General features: G+C 37.5%; 1 protein-coding gene across 1 annotated transcript; it reads right to left on the minus strand.

The window, feature by feature from the left end:
• Positions 1 to 14,247: 14,247 nt before the first annotated feature.
• LOC149231883 (uncharacterized) lies at positions 14,248 to 14,742 on the minus strand. Its single transcript, XM_089381776.1, has one exon. It carries the CDS (start codon positions 14,740 to 14,742, stop codon positions 14,248 to 14,250), a length of 495 nt encoding a protein of 164 aa, XP_089237902.1.
• Between the last annotated feature and the right edge of the window lie 504 nt (positions 14,743 to 15,246).

A 15,246-nucleotide genomic window follows, 5' to 3' on the forward strand; every position in this document is an offset into this window, starting at 1 on the left:
GGATGCTTCTGTATAAAATTCTCATCCTCCCATGTGGAATCTTCAGCGGATAAGTTCTTCCATTTGATAAGATACTCCGAAATTGATCGATTTCGTAGCTGTCAAGTTCTTGTTTCTGTGACTGCTTCCAATTCCAATATAATTTTTCCTTCCTCGTCAAGTTTTGACAATATTGTTTGAACTGGGAGCTTGTCACTTATAACCTTCTTTAAACATGAAACATGGAAAGCTAGGTGCAATCGAGAAGTTGCAGGAAGCTCCAATTTGTATGCCATAGTACCAATCTTTTGCAACACCTTGTACGGACCATAATACTCCGTGATAATTTATTATCCTTCTTAGCTTTCTTGACTGACATTTGCTTATATGGTTGTAGCCATAGGAATACTCAATCACCTACATCAAAACTTGTTTCGCTGTGATGTTGATCTGCCTGTTGTTTCATTCTATTCTATGCCAACATGAGGTTATCCTTTAAGAGTTGGAGGACTTGTTGTTGATGTTTGATGTGATGTTCCACTGCTTGAACCTTAGAATTTTCTCTTAAATATGATGTGATGGATGGTGGCTGATATCCATAAAGTGCCATAAATGGGGTCATTTTTGTTGTTGTATGGAAGGAAGTGTTATACCACCATTTAGCCAGAGGCAACCATTTGACCCATTGTGTCTGTTTATCACATACAAAGCAACGAAGATATCCTTCCAAACATTTGTTTACTATCTCAGTTTGCCCATCATATTGAGGATGATAAGATGAGCTATGAGCTAACTGAGTACCAAGACAAGAAAATAATTTTGTCCAAAAATTTCTTGTGAAAATGGGATCTCTGTCACTTACAATAATCTTTGGGTTTCCATGTAGCTTTTGAATTGTTTCCATAAATGCAATAGAAACTGTACTGGCTTTAAATCGACGTGATAATGCACAAAAGTGTGCATACTTGGTAAGTCTGTCAACTACCACCATGATGACACTCTTTCCCTCAGACTTGGGTAAACTTGTGATAAAATCCATTGAAACCTCCTCCCAACATTGGCTTGGAATTGATAAAGGTTGTAATAGACCCGGTGTCTTAATTGTTTCAACTTTATTTTGTTGGCAAGTCAAACATTTCGCCACAAACTTTTGAATATCTGATTTAAGGCCCTCCCAAAAAAATTCCTTCTTAACCCTGTGGTAAGTTTTTAAAAATCCCGAGTGCCCTCCTAAGGGATAAGTGTGCAATTCCATAAGAATCTTTTGTTTTAGCTGGGAATTCTTACAGAGGTATAAGCGATCTTTGTACCATAACAAATCATTTTGCCAGCTAAATGTATTCGACGTACTGGAGTCTTGTTGTAACTTTTGAATAAGTTCCCACACTTCTTCGTCATTCTTCCATCCCTCCCTTGCTTCGTTTTATCCAATCTGGTTGGATAATAGAAATGGCGCACAATAATGCTTCCACATCCTCATCCTTTCTGGAGAGTGCATCTGCCACCACATTTTGCTTCCCTTTTTTGTAGATGATTTCAAAGTCATAACCCAACATCTTTGTGACCCACTTTTGTTGCTCTTTAGAGGATAATATTTATTCTAAAAAGTATTTAAGTCTATCATGATCCGTTTTTACCTTGAAGTGTCTTCCCATTAGGTAGGGTCGCCATTTCTTAAGTGCATGGAGTATTGCCAACATTTCCTTCTCATAAATAGCTTTGTGTAAAAACTTTACCTTGATTGGACGACTTTCGAAAGCAATGGGTCTTTCATCTTGCATTAAAACAACACCAATTCCATTTCCTGATGCATCACATTCCACACTAAAGGTTTTTGTGGAGTCTGGTGTAGCTAAGACCAGTGCTTGGAACATTGCCTCTTTAAGATGCTCGAAGGCCTTTGTTGCTTCTGGAGTCCATGAAAATGCATCTTTCTTCAATAATGTTGTTAGAGGTGCTGCTGTTCTCTCATAATCCTTAACAAACTTGCGATAATACCCTGTCAACCCAAGAAATCCTCGCAGATGCTTTATGGATGTGGGGATTTTCCATTCCTTAATGGCTTTAATTTTGCTAGGGTCTACCTTAACTCCTTCATGAGATACAATATGACCCAGATATTCCACCTCTTGTACTCCAAAGAAACATTTGGATCTTTTTGCATATAATTGTTTCTCCTCCAATAGTTGTAGCACCCTGTCAACATGTTCAACATGATCCTTCCAAGACTTGCTGTAGATTATTATATCATCAAAAAATACTAACACAAATTTTCTAAGGAATGGTTTGAAAATGGAATTCATCAAACCTTGAAATGTTGAAGGTGCATTGGTAAGGCCCAAAAGGCATGACCAAAAATTCATAATGACCCTCATGAGTTCTAAATGTTGTTTTCGAAATGTCTTTAGTCTTCATTCTGATTTGATGATATCCTGAACGAAGATCCAACTTGGTGAAGTAGATTGATCCATGCAATTCATCCAGTAATTCATCAATGACAGGAATGGGAAACTTATCTTTAATAGTGAGCTTGTTGAGCTCCCTATAATCTGGACACATGCACCATGATCCATCCTTCTTGTGTACCAATACTAATGGAGCAGAGAAAGAACTTTGACTCGGTTGAATTATACCAGCCTGTAGCATTTCTGCAACCATACGTTCAATTTCACTCTTTTGGGCATAGGGATATCTGTACGGCTTGATGTTTGGAGGAACACTTCCTAGAATTAGATGAATAGCATGATCATGATCACGAATAGGTGGGAGACCTTTGGGAGTCTCAAATACCTTGGAATGATTGTCCAAGAATTTTTGGAGATCTGGAGAAATAGATGATTCCAATGTGGAAACATCTAGCGAACGTAATTGTGCAATTACACCTATTTGTTCCTTTTTTAGAAGCTTTGTCATATTGTTAGAGCTTATTATCTTTCCCGGTTTCCTTGCAATACCCCTTAATTCAACTTCCTTTCCTTCCATAGAAAATTTCATGAAAAGTTCTTGAAAATTAAAAGCTATTGTACCCAAAGATTGTAGCCATTGGACTCCTAGTACAACATCAACACCTCCCATTGGAATGGAAAGCATTGGGCTAGTCAATACATATTCTCCCATGGATAGATTGATATTATGGAACTTTCCAGAGCAATTTATTGTTCCTCCATTTGCAACCATCACTTGACACTCTGGTGCTGGATATAAGAAGCAATTCAATTCTTTTGCTACCTTACAATGAATAAAATTGTGGGTACTTCCTGAATCAATCAACACTATTACCTTTTTCTTCTTGATTTGTCCTTCTATCTTGATGGTTTGAGGAGTGGTAATTCCCTCCAATGCATTACAAGATATGGTCAGATTCATTTCTTCTTTATCTAGGTTTTGTTCCTGGACTATATCCTCTTCTTTTGACCTTTCTTTCTCCTTTTCTTCTTCCTCTTCACAATCTATGTAGAATAATTTCTTCTCAACACACTTATGACCTTTAGTGTATTTGATATCACAACTGTAACAAAGCCCTTTTGCTCTTTTTTCTTCCAATTGTTGTGGTGTCAACCTTATAGGTTGTGGAAGACTAGGGGCAACAACACTTCCATCTTTATAGTTGTGAGTGGTATGCTTTCTGGTTGCCATAATTTTGCTTTCCATTTTTCTTGCTAACCTGAATGCCTTCTCTAATGAATCAGGTTCCCAAAGGCGAACATCATGTTGGATGTTATCCTTTAAAGTCCCTATGAACACATCAATCCTATGCTCCTTTGGAATATTGTTTACCCTTATGTTCAATTTTTGGAACTCCTCATTGTGCTCCATTATTGAACCCTTTTGTTTGAGACTTATCAATTGGCTAAAAAAAAGTGTTGCTTTTTTATCCTCATAATGTGCTCTCAATTCTTCAGTAAAAATTGCCCAAGTGATAATTTGTTTACGAGAGCAAAGCCATTGATACCATACAAACTGATTTGGTTCCAAATATAAAGTTGCAATACGTGCCTTTTGTGTGTTTTGAACATTATTGAGATCGAAAAATTGCTCCATCTGTAATATCCATGTTGCGGGATCCTTGCCATCAAACTTCCTCATATCAATTTTTGGAATATGGTGGGTCTTCAATCCAAAATTAGAGTCTATGGAATCATGATTAACATTTCTTTTGTTCTCATCATGAGTTTCCTTTACTACCCTTTGATCATTAGTGACCATTTCTTGTAGCAACTTATTCATATTTATCTTCAATTCTTCCATCTTATCATCCATGCCATCAATTTTAGCGTCCATGCCATTCATCTTAGCTTCTATGCCATCCATCTTAGCTTCTACGCCTTTCTTTAAAGAATCCATCTTAGCTTCTACACCTTTCTTTAAACCATCCATCTTAGCTTCTACATCTTTCCTTAAACCATCCATCTTAGATTCTGTTGCTTTTTGTGCAAGTGAGACTTGTTGCACTTGGTCTCATAATTTTGATATATCATGTTGCATTTATTCCTCTTCTTCATGAGTCATGCTAGAGGTTTCAGGTTGCTTACTAGGTGTTTGCATTTTCTTTCCTCGGGGCATCAATTACCGATTCAAACTAATTTTTAAAACCAAGCTTATGCAAAAATTAAAAAAAAAACTACACACCTTTTTTTCACTTTGTAGAAGCTTGATATTGAATCTGATGTATCTCTGCAATTTCGGATCATCCAGTTCTGAAATTGCGACTTGTAGTAGCCCTCTATGTCCTCTTTCCAATGCCACCAGTCTGATCCAAATTGGTTTCACCAAGGAAGAGTTAGGCACAATATCCCAAGATAACCTGATTATAGACTAGTTCAGTAGAGCGAACTTGTATGACGTGCCACGAGTCACTGTTTCGACCTTTGGATCTAAAAAAGATAAAAAAGAAACTACAATCCGTCCTCTTTCTATACCTTCCTATGAAATTTCAATCCGATGCTCAGAGAGAAAGTTATAACGATTTTCCCCAGGTCACCTGTTTGGAATGTAATTCAGGAGTCTGCAAAAAGACCAACTTCCTCAGATCATATCTCCACAAATATAGCGCAAAAATCTTTGAAATTTGCATCCAAGATTCAGCATGATTTCTTCTCAAATGGGTTTTTTTTTAGCTTCTGAAACATCGCAGAAAAAAAAAGTTATAGCGAAAATGCCACGATGACTTGTTTGGAGCAGCGAAACCCTAGAATCCAAAGCTCTGATACTAAATGTTATGAAACCAGCTCACAAAAAGATAGAAAAGAGAGATCAACGCCTTAGAATTCAACCTCTTTGAGGGGGAAACCTCCACATTACACAAATGAGCAATTCTTGGATGATTCAAATGACAAAACCTCCTTTCTATATATAGGAGTCTAAGGAGTCACAATATAACCTAGCCGACCTAACAATAATATAAAGCCACAAAAATAACAATAGAGAGATTCTATGGGGCACAATAATAACAATATGGGGACAATAGGGGCACAACAATATTAATAAGGGATACAACTACAATAGTAATGGGGTAATCACTAGTATTATAGGGACCCAACAATCAACTTGGTATCTTCATAGATCAGTGGACATGAGGACACTCGCTTAGCTGCTGCTCTAGTTTCACTTCCGTTAGTGTCCTTTGATCCTGCTCTCTTGGAGGTCATTGATCCTGAACTGATAAGAGGCAGGTGAACACCTAAAATATTTGGAGACAAAGCAACAAGCATGGCAAGAAATCTGTCAGCAAAAACGAAAGCAAATTTAGGAAACAACATAACACATACCTGGGGATTGATAGGAAAAGATTGCACAATTTCTTCTGGGAGGCTGGGTGACTGGCTGCCAGAACTGTGAAAAAGGCAGTCTGGGATGTCTGGGGAGGCTGACTCGCTACTGGAATTGCACAATGCACAATCCAGGTTGACTACTGACTACTAGAATTGTGCAATGCGTAATTCCAGTTGGCAATGACTACATTGCGCAATTTCTGGGCCAACAGTCACTGTCCCTTAGGATTGCACAAAGCAGGCCTGGGGAACAACTGGTGAGCATAAATTTTAATTTTTGGAGAGGAAGGAATAGCCTTCCCTCTTAGGATTACGAAATGCTATCTCGCTGAGGCAGAGTCCGGGCCAAGGCTGCCTAGACCTGCTGATGGGAAACTGAAGGTAAATGTGAAAGTGATTGCATGGTGATACTGAGTGTAAGCAGAAGCAAATGATCATGCATGCAAACAGTGAATGAAAGATTCAGAAAACAGAAAAACATGCATGTGGGTTAAGCGAGTCACCGAATTGGCGATCGTTCCTGCAAAACAGTTTCATGCATGCGACAACAATGAGATAGCAACGGAAATTGAAACGGTTCTAGTACAAGCTAGTATGCATGTAAATGACAACAAGCGTTCAAAGAAATCAACCAAACAACACTCACACAAGCGAAAACACAAAAAGCGATAGCAATGCTGAAAAAGACAAATTGAGACCACTTATCCTTGAATAGCTAAGCTAGATGTGTCGAAGAGTCCTGGATGCACTGTGGGATGTCAAAGCTCCGAGATCGATGTGAAAGAATGAGCTCTGATGCGTCAAATAAATAAGTTTGGGCTCATGACACGCATGCCACAAATCTAGGAAGGAGCGACACTTGGAGGAAAGATTCTAAAAAAATCTTTGCATGTAACCTCTAACTGCTAAAATAGCTCCCTGAATCAAGGGATGCTTTTTGCATGTTGCCTTTTGCTATTCTGGGAAAAAGTAAGCCATGCATGCAAGTCAAGTTTCCTTGGTCTCAGGTGGAATTGGTCAACCCAATTGCACATGCAAGAGGCTGCTCAATTGCTAAGAGAATTTGCGCATTTATGGATGGTAGTTGGGTTGGCTGCCCATGAGATTTGTGCAATTTCTAGGTAGAGCAGCTGACTGCTGCCCATGAGATTTGTGCAATTTCTGGGTAGAGCAGCTGACTACTGCCCATGAGATTTGTGCAATTTCTGGGTAGAGCAGCTGATTACTGCCCATGATTGTGCAATTCCTGGGCTGAGCATCCCTGTTGGGAAGAATTGAAAAATTTTCTGGATTAAGCCTGAATTGTGCAATTCTGGAGCCCAATAGGCTGCCAGACTGAATTGCGCAATTTCTGGAGGGAAGGCTGGTTGCCCTCCAGAATTGTGCAATTTCTTGAAGGAGTTGCTAAGCCTGTAGCTGGACCAAGTCCGGAGAAACAACCTTTGAGGGGAATGCATCAAGCTTTGATAGAGTGGCTTCCTTTCTGCAAGAAAATCATTGAAGCTTGTGTACTTGACAAAGCAAGACATGTTGTTGTGAAAGGTTGGTAGGGAGGCTCCAAAACGAAGATAAGGAAAAATTTTCGAGGTTGGTTGTAGCCACTACAACAATTTCACAATCCTCTCACCTTTAAGAGAAGTTCTGGGTATGATAGGAAAGCATGCTTTCAATGAAATCATGCCTGTCTAATCCACATCAAGAGATTTATTTATTCTATGGTTTTTCACCCATGTTGAATTGACTGAACCACTTCGAAAGAAGCCTAAAAAAGAAGAGAAAATTATAAAAAGCCTCCTATTCGAAATGAATAAATGCATAGGTCTAGAAGACAACAATTCCTGGAAAAGCATGGTGATTTTATTGTCCCTGTAGAGAATGTAAGAATCCCCATTTGTTGTAGCCACTACTACCCTTTTTAATGCCCCATTCCCTTGATTTATTTTACCTATTTGATCAACAGGATGGAACTACACATTACTTTTTCTAGCCATATAGTTATTACATGAGATGCATGAATGTGTGTATGTGTGTTTAGAAGTGAGAGAGAAAGAGTGAGCACTAAGAACCTGCATATTTGCCTCTACCCGTATCCCATCCTGTCTGATGTTTTCTGAGCCAGCCATGTCCACCAACACCAACCTCGCTCCAACTGATGGCACATACTATAATCTGGAATTTAATTTCCATTAGCATGGACGTTGGCCTTTGTCGCTAAAAAAACAAATGGGAATATCCAAAAACACCATGGATGAACATATATGATTATGCAATCAGAACAAACCTTAAGATACCTTTCTTACAAAAATGTAAAATATCAATTACAAATATGCAAAAATTGTAGCACAACCCAGGCAAGGATCCCAATGCACAAGAAAAACTCATTACAAATATTATGTTTTGTAGACCTGCAATTCTAAAAGCTATCTAGGATCATTTTTATAGTACAATATAACATAGATTTACATATGTTTAGAATATTTAAGTAGTCAAACAATTAGATAGTTTCAAGGAAAATGCAGTCAGACAAAGTGAGATACCATGCAATGGTTGCGGGAGCTCCTCTCGTTGCAATTGGTACTCTTCACAACGAAAAATGAAGTAAGGCAAAGTGAGGTACCATGCAATGGCAGCAAGAGCTCGTGAGTCACAACACACTTTTTCTCCACCATTTGCATTTTGAAAATAATGTCATTCGCTTTCTTCCCACTTACTGAACATGCGTTTTTAACCTTTCGATCCCGCACCTCCAATATCATATGCAATGCAACAACAAGCAATCTCACCCCGATTCTGAGAAGACAATTTATAGAAAAATAACATCAATAACAATCCACTAATAAGCCTAGGGATTAAGTGAATATGAAGACCACACTATGGTAGTTTCTCTGAAGACAAAAACATTACATTGTAGTGATTGGTGGCAACATATAATTTCATTGATTTAGAAAACCTAACCTACATAAGGACTAAATGGGTATTTATGGAACAATTTAGAACTATGCATTTTTTCTTTGATATTAGGCTCCTCTGCACATTTTTTAAGAAACTTACACTTCGTAGCCCCTGGACATAATTTTTTTGCTTGCTCTAATTATAGTAACATCCATAAACAACAACCTCACATTGCAAAAACTATTTACAATATGCAATTTACTGAACCGGAAACTTAAGAATAGAGCATACACCAACAAAATTGACCAAGGTTGTTGATTTTCTTCATGACCTTCATGATCCAAATATTTATAAGGTAAAGTAGGTTAAATGTTTCACTACATGCACCATTTTGTGAAATAATACAAATCACATCGTTTCAACCCTAAAAAAAGGCACCTAGAGCTCTTGGTAACAATCCTTATAATTTCATCCACCTTTTCCATGTATTTCACCATTTGGAAAAATAAGTTGAGTGTGTTTCTCCTATAACAAGAAGGGCCTAAGAAATCACTAGAGGGATCTCAACACAATAAATGTGCAATAGTAGATTAAGGCTTCCACCTCCACCAAGAGGAGGAGGAGGACGAATTTGTGGGAATACGAATAGAAACTGATTTAAATAATGAGTTGTGGAGAGATGTTTTCACTCACTTATGAGTGTAGATGGTGTCGTCAGGCATGAGCGAAGTGCCATGGAGAGCCCCTCCTCACCGCTAAAGACCCCATTCCAAAAAACAACAAACCCTTCTCAGGGACCTACCTTGCCCACCGCTCCAGGGTTTCATCCATGCAACTTGTTGTGTAAATGTAGACAAAGATCAAGAAGCCTTCCTTTGCAACATTGAGGGCTAGGTTTTGGCCCATCATGGCCAGACCCACTATCTCAATTCTAGAAATTCCCACCTCCATTGGTGGAGAAACAAAACCACATAACTTAAATTGAAAACCATAGACCCTGAAAACCTCTTCCATTGAAAGAAAAAATCTCCACACTCTTTCGGTGCAATGAAAGGAAGGAATGCAATGGAAATAAATGAATCCACTCATAATTTAGGTGGTTGAAGATGATTGAGAGGTGGTCAGATCCAACGACCGAAAATATTTTAATTGTCTAACAAACAATCGAATGGTACCCAACAATGCAAAGTGGCATCCCAAGGGAGTTCTTCCCAGAGGAACGCCTTACGACGTAATTAAAACTTAATTATTATAAATTAGTAATAGTTAATTTTCTTAATTATTATTATTTTAACATTAATAAGTATTACTTAATTTATTAATTATTTTCTTAATTAATTTAATTAGAGATTAGTTAACATTAATTATTTTAAATTGCATGGATAATGTTATTATTCAATAATAACATGATTGAACTTGTTTTTAACCAATATATATCCATCTTACCTCTATATCCAAGTATATATCCATCTTACCTCTATATCTACCAATTGTTGAGAGGGATCGAATTTGTCAAGATGAAAACCTCTTTTTGAGTACAAACTTGAGGAAATGTTAGAGGTTAGCTACAAAGAGGGAGCTAGTGAAGAAAGGTTTGCACACCTATTTTTGAGTACAAACTTAAGGAAAGGTTAGAGGTTAGATATAAAGAGGGAGCTAATGAAGAAAGTTTTTCACTTGAGAGATTTGATTCGGTTTGGATTTTGGTAGATCTAAAGTTAAGATGAATCTATGTTACTTTTGAAAAACACACTAATAATAATAATTTTTTTTTCACTTGTTTTATATAATATATGGAATTATTATTTTTATTAATTCTCTCTCTCTCTCTCTGATGGCTGCTGTCTCAGCAAACCATAGTGCTGGTACAGGGGGAACAACAAATCATTGCTATCTCAGCAAACCACAGTGCTAGTATAGGGGAAACAACAAATCGTTGCTATCTCAGCAAACCATAATGCTGGTACAGGGGGAACAACAAATCATTTCTATCTCATTAAACCACAATGCTGGTATAGGGGGAACAACAAATCATTTTCCCTAGCCACATAGCCTATAAAAACACAGTTTAAATATCCTTTCGTAACTCCCCAACCAATGATATTCTTGGAGAATCTCTCGCGAGTTACCAAATAGACCTTGCTCTGCACAAAATCCAGATGCCAAAATTTCAAATATCATCTTCCTTTGATAAGAAATTGACCCGTAAATTTGATGAAGGTTTTCCGTTACGAATTTTTCTTTCTTTTGTTGGCTTGATACAGAGTGATCTGTATTCTTGAATCTGTAATGTAAATGACTCTTTCCAATACACAATCTTGGGTGCAAAAGAACTGGTTTAGAAGATTAATTGAAATGTGATTCTCCAGTTTCTTATTTAAATGTAAATAACAAAGAAAATACAGTGCATGAATTCCTCATTCAAAACAGCAATTTAAAGACCAAATCAATTTCAATATCCAGATATTAGTATTACGGTTCACAAACCTCACAAGCACATATGAAAATAACTGTCTCACACACACTTGCAAATTTCGATTTGATGATAAAAAAAACACTGGTCTAAGAAATTTTGTTCAGTTAACTTCAATCTCCCACAGAGAAAAAAAACAACATACCTCTCTTCCACACCAAAACTTCCAGCCCAAAAATGTTCCTCCTTTTCCCAAAAACTAAAAGTCACTGTCCAAGAAATGAGTTCATGGATGTGAACCACTTTCCCTTAGCCCTAAATACCTACTAAGTATAAAATCATTTCTTTTAACTAGATATTCCTAACTAATCTTAACTTAATATCAATTTTTTTTCACAAATAAACTTTAAAGTGTTCTAGCTTTGACATGTGATCAATCCATCACATTGCTAGGCTCTTGGTCTGACTTTATTAACTTAACATTTTTAAGTGCTTGACCTAATACACCGACATCAAAATCCCCAAGAAAGAAAATTTTATGAGCTCTTGCTCATAGGAATTTCTATAGAATGACCTACTTTCAGTAGTGTTGCTTCATCCATCCAAGTAGAATCCTCCATCAGATGGTCTTTCCACTTCAAAAGATATTCCAAGTATTATTTACTTCTAGTCTTCTTGGCAATATGTGTATCCAAAATCTATGCAGCCTCTAAACTCTTTGCCACATGCTTTTTCTTCAGCCACTGTTGTTCCTTTCCTTCATCTTGGTCAAGATTCCTAGAAGCTTGATCCACATCACCAACTATGTAGGGATACAAATCTGCTACATTAAAAATGGGTGAAATGCCAATTCCTGGAGGTAACTCCAGCTCATAAGCATTCACTAAAAACTTGTGGAGGATCTTACAAGGTCCTATCTTATTCATTTTCAATTTGTTATATTCTCCCCTTGGAAACCTCTCTTTTTTTAGGTGAGCTAGGACCACATCTCCCACTTCAAAGTTTACCTCTTTCCTGTGTACATTTTCTCATTTCTTGTATCTTGTAATCTTTGTTTTACTTGCTCATGTAGCTCACTCATGGCTATTGCAAAATCCTCTCCATCAGCACTTCTATTGTCAAGCTTTCCCAAGTGACTTAGCTCACAAATTCCCCTCGGATGCATGTCATACAAGATCTGAAATGGACTCTTTCCTGTGCTCCTATTTGGTGAGTCATTATAGGAAAACTCAGCCTGGGCTAGCACATGATCCCATTGCTTTGGTCGGTCACCTACTAAACTCCTCAAAAAATTACCCAAACTCATGTTTACAACCTCTGTTTGCCCATCAGACCGTGGATGATAGGCTGAGCAAAAATTTAGCTTAGTACCAAGTTTCTTCCACAAGGTCCTCTAGAAATTTCCGGTGAATCTTATGTCCCTATCAGAGATTATACTTTTTGGCAAACCATGCAATTGAACAATCTCATCAAAAAACAAATTAGCCACATGGGTAGCATCACTAGTTTTGAAACACATAATGAAATGAGCCATCTTAGTAAATCTATCCACAACTACAAGGATTGAATCATTACCTTGTTGAGTTCTCGGTAAACCCAGAACAAAGTCCATACTCACCGAATCCCAAGGTCTATTGGGAATGGGTAATGGCATGTATAGTCCAACATTCTGACTTCTCCCTTTCGCATGTTGACATACCTTGCACTTACTCACGTACCTTTGTACATCTTCCTTCATCTTAGGCCAAAAATAGAAGTGACTTAGCTGCCCAAGTGTTTTCTCAACACCAAAGTGTCCATCCAACCCGCCATTATGCTTTTTGTGGACCATGTTTTCCATCATTGAGCAATTGGGAATACATAGCTAATTGTTATTGAACAATAGCCCATCCTGCAACATAAACTCTTTCCATGGAATGTTGTCCCTATTGACTGGATTTTTACACACTGCAAAATATTCTTTAAAATCAACATCAATGTCATACAAGTCCTTCAAATAAGAAAAGCCTAAAATTTATATTTGACTCTCCTGCATGATTAAACATCTCCTAATCAAGGCATCGACAACCTTATTTTCCTTCCCACTAATGTGCTTCAAAACAAAAGTGAAATTTCGAAGTTACTCCACCAACTTTGCATGTTTATGATTTAACTTATGTTGCTGCATAATGTATTGTAAGGCATAATTATCTGTGTATAGAAAAAACTCTTTAGGCATCAAGTAATGCCTTCAATGCTTCAAAGATTGAACCATTGCATAAAATTCTTTGTCATAGAAATAGTATTTTTGTTTTAAATCATTTAACTTCTCACTAAAATATGCAACGTGTGTATCTTCTTGGCTCAATACAGCTCCAATGGTTGTCCCACTAGCATCACATCTCACTTGAAAGGGTTGATTGAAGTCTGACAAATTCAACACTGACTTCTCAGTGATATTCTTCTTCAATAGTTGTTGTTGTTGTTTTTTTTTTTTTTCCTACTGTCCAATAAAATAGATGCCTATTCTTCTTGATGGTGTCAATGATGGGTGCAAAAATGCCACTAAAATTCCTAATAATTTTCTGTAGATGCTGGATAAGCCATGAAAACTTCTCACCTCAAAAATGTTCTTAGGTGAGGGCCAATTTACAATTTCCTCTATCTTCTCCGGGTCTATTTTCAAGCCATCCTTAGAAATGAAAAAACCCAAGTATACAAGCTCACTCTTCATAAAAGAACACCTCTTCATGTTAATCAATAGCTTTTCTTGCCGCAATCTCTCTAAAACATACTTCAAATGTCTTAAGTTATCATCTTTAGTTTGACTGAAAATTAAAATGTGATCCAAGTAAACAATGACAAACTTACCAATGAACTCCTTCAAGACTTCATTCATCAGCCGCATAAAGGTACTGGGTGCTTTCGACAAGCCAAATGGCATGACCATCCACTCGTACAAGCCTTCATTGGTCTTGAAAGTTGTCTTCCACTCGTTTCCTTCTATGATCTGAATTTGATGCTAACCACTTTTCAGGTCAATCTTTGAGAAGTAAGTTGCCCCACCCAAGCAATCCATCATATCATCCATCTGTGGCAAGGAAACCTATTACGAATGGTGATCTTTTTTATCACTCTAGAGTCAGCGCACATTCTCTATTCTCCAACCTTATTTGAACTTAATACTGTAGGTATGACACATGGACTGAAACTTTATCTTATTAGTCCTTTGCCCAACAATTCTTGGACTTGCTTCCTCACTTCCTCATTCTCTTTGGGTGTTATTCGATATGCAACCTTGTTCGGAAGAATTTCTCCCAGTATCAAGTCTATGCCATGACTGATGCTTCTTTTGGGTGGCAATTCACTTGTCAATTCATCAACTACAATATCATGAAACTCATGCAACAAATCCTGAACTTCAATAGGTAAATCTACAATTTCAGTGTGTAGAAGTACTACCTTTGGTTTGCAAACCACTACATAGCTTACCTCTTCTTCTTCCATCTGTTGTAGAAATTCCTTTCCACTAAGAAGCAATGCTTTTGGGTTGCTTGTTTCAGCTATACATTCCTCTTTCAATGGTACAAGAGTTTGCTTGATGCCATCCTTTTCGAACTTATAACAATTTCTCTCTCCATCATGTGTCACCTTCTTATCAAACTGCGATGGGTGACCCAAAAGAACGTGAGAAGCATCCATTGGCATTACGTCATAGAGCACCTTGTCTTTATACCTACCTATCTGAAACTCAACTCCACTTTGTTCATGCACCAACAATTGGTGTCCTTTTTACAACCACGATACCTTATAAGGTGTGGGGTGTTTAATCTTTTTCAATCCCAATTTTTCCAACATTTCTTGGGAGACTAGATTGTCCGTACTTCCTTTGTTAATCACCAATTTGCAGCATTTGCCTTTTTCCTTACACATTATCTTGAATAAGGATTTCCTTTGGACTAGTTCAACAATCTCCTTTGCTGGTTTTAACAGGACTTTGTGCATCATCAACACCTCTCCAGTCTCTGGCACATTCTCTACCTTAGGTACTTGTGCCTCTACTACCTCGATTTGAGCTATGTATGCACCTCGCTATCCCATATTGTCATTCTCAAGACATTCAAAAGATCGGTGACCCAATTTGTTACATTTGTAACACCGATAGATAGTTTCTCTGCCTCTTCCTCTACCTCTACCTCTCTGGTAAGGTAT

Source organism: Pinus tabuliformis, chromosome J (genome assembly GCF_031772625.1).
Source record: "Pinus tabuliformis cultivar Carrire ecotype Pingquan chromosome J, CPIR1, whole genome shotgun sequence".
Lineage (NCBI taxonomy): Eukaryota > Viridiplantae > Streptophyta > Pinopsida > Pinales > Pinaceae > Pinus > Pinus tabuliformis.

What these genes read in the sequence shown, in the direction of transcription:
- LOC149231883 (XM_089381776.1), bottom strand. Translation starts at nt 14,742, where the DNA reads ATGCCAATGGATGCTTCTCACGTTCTTTTGGGTCACCCATCGCAGTTT.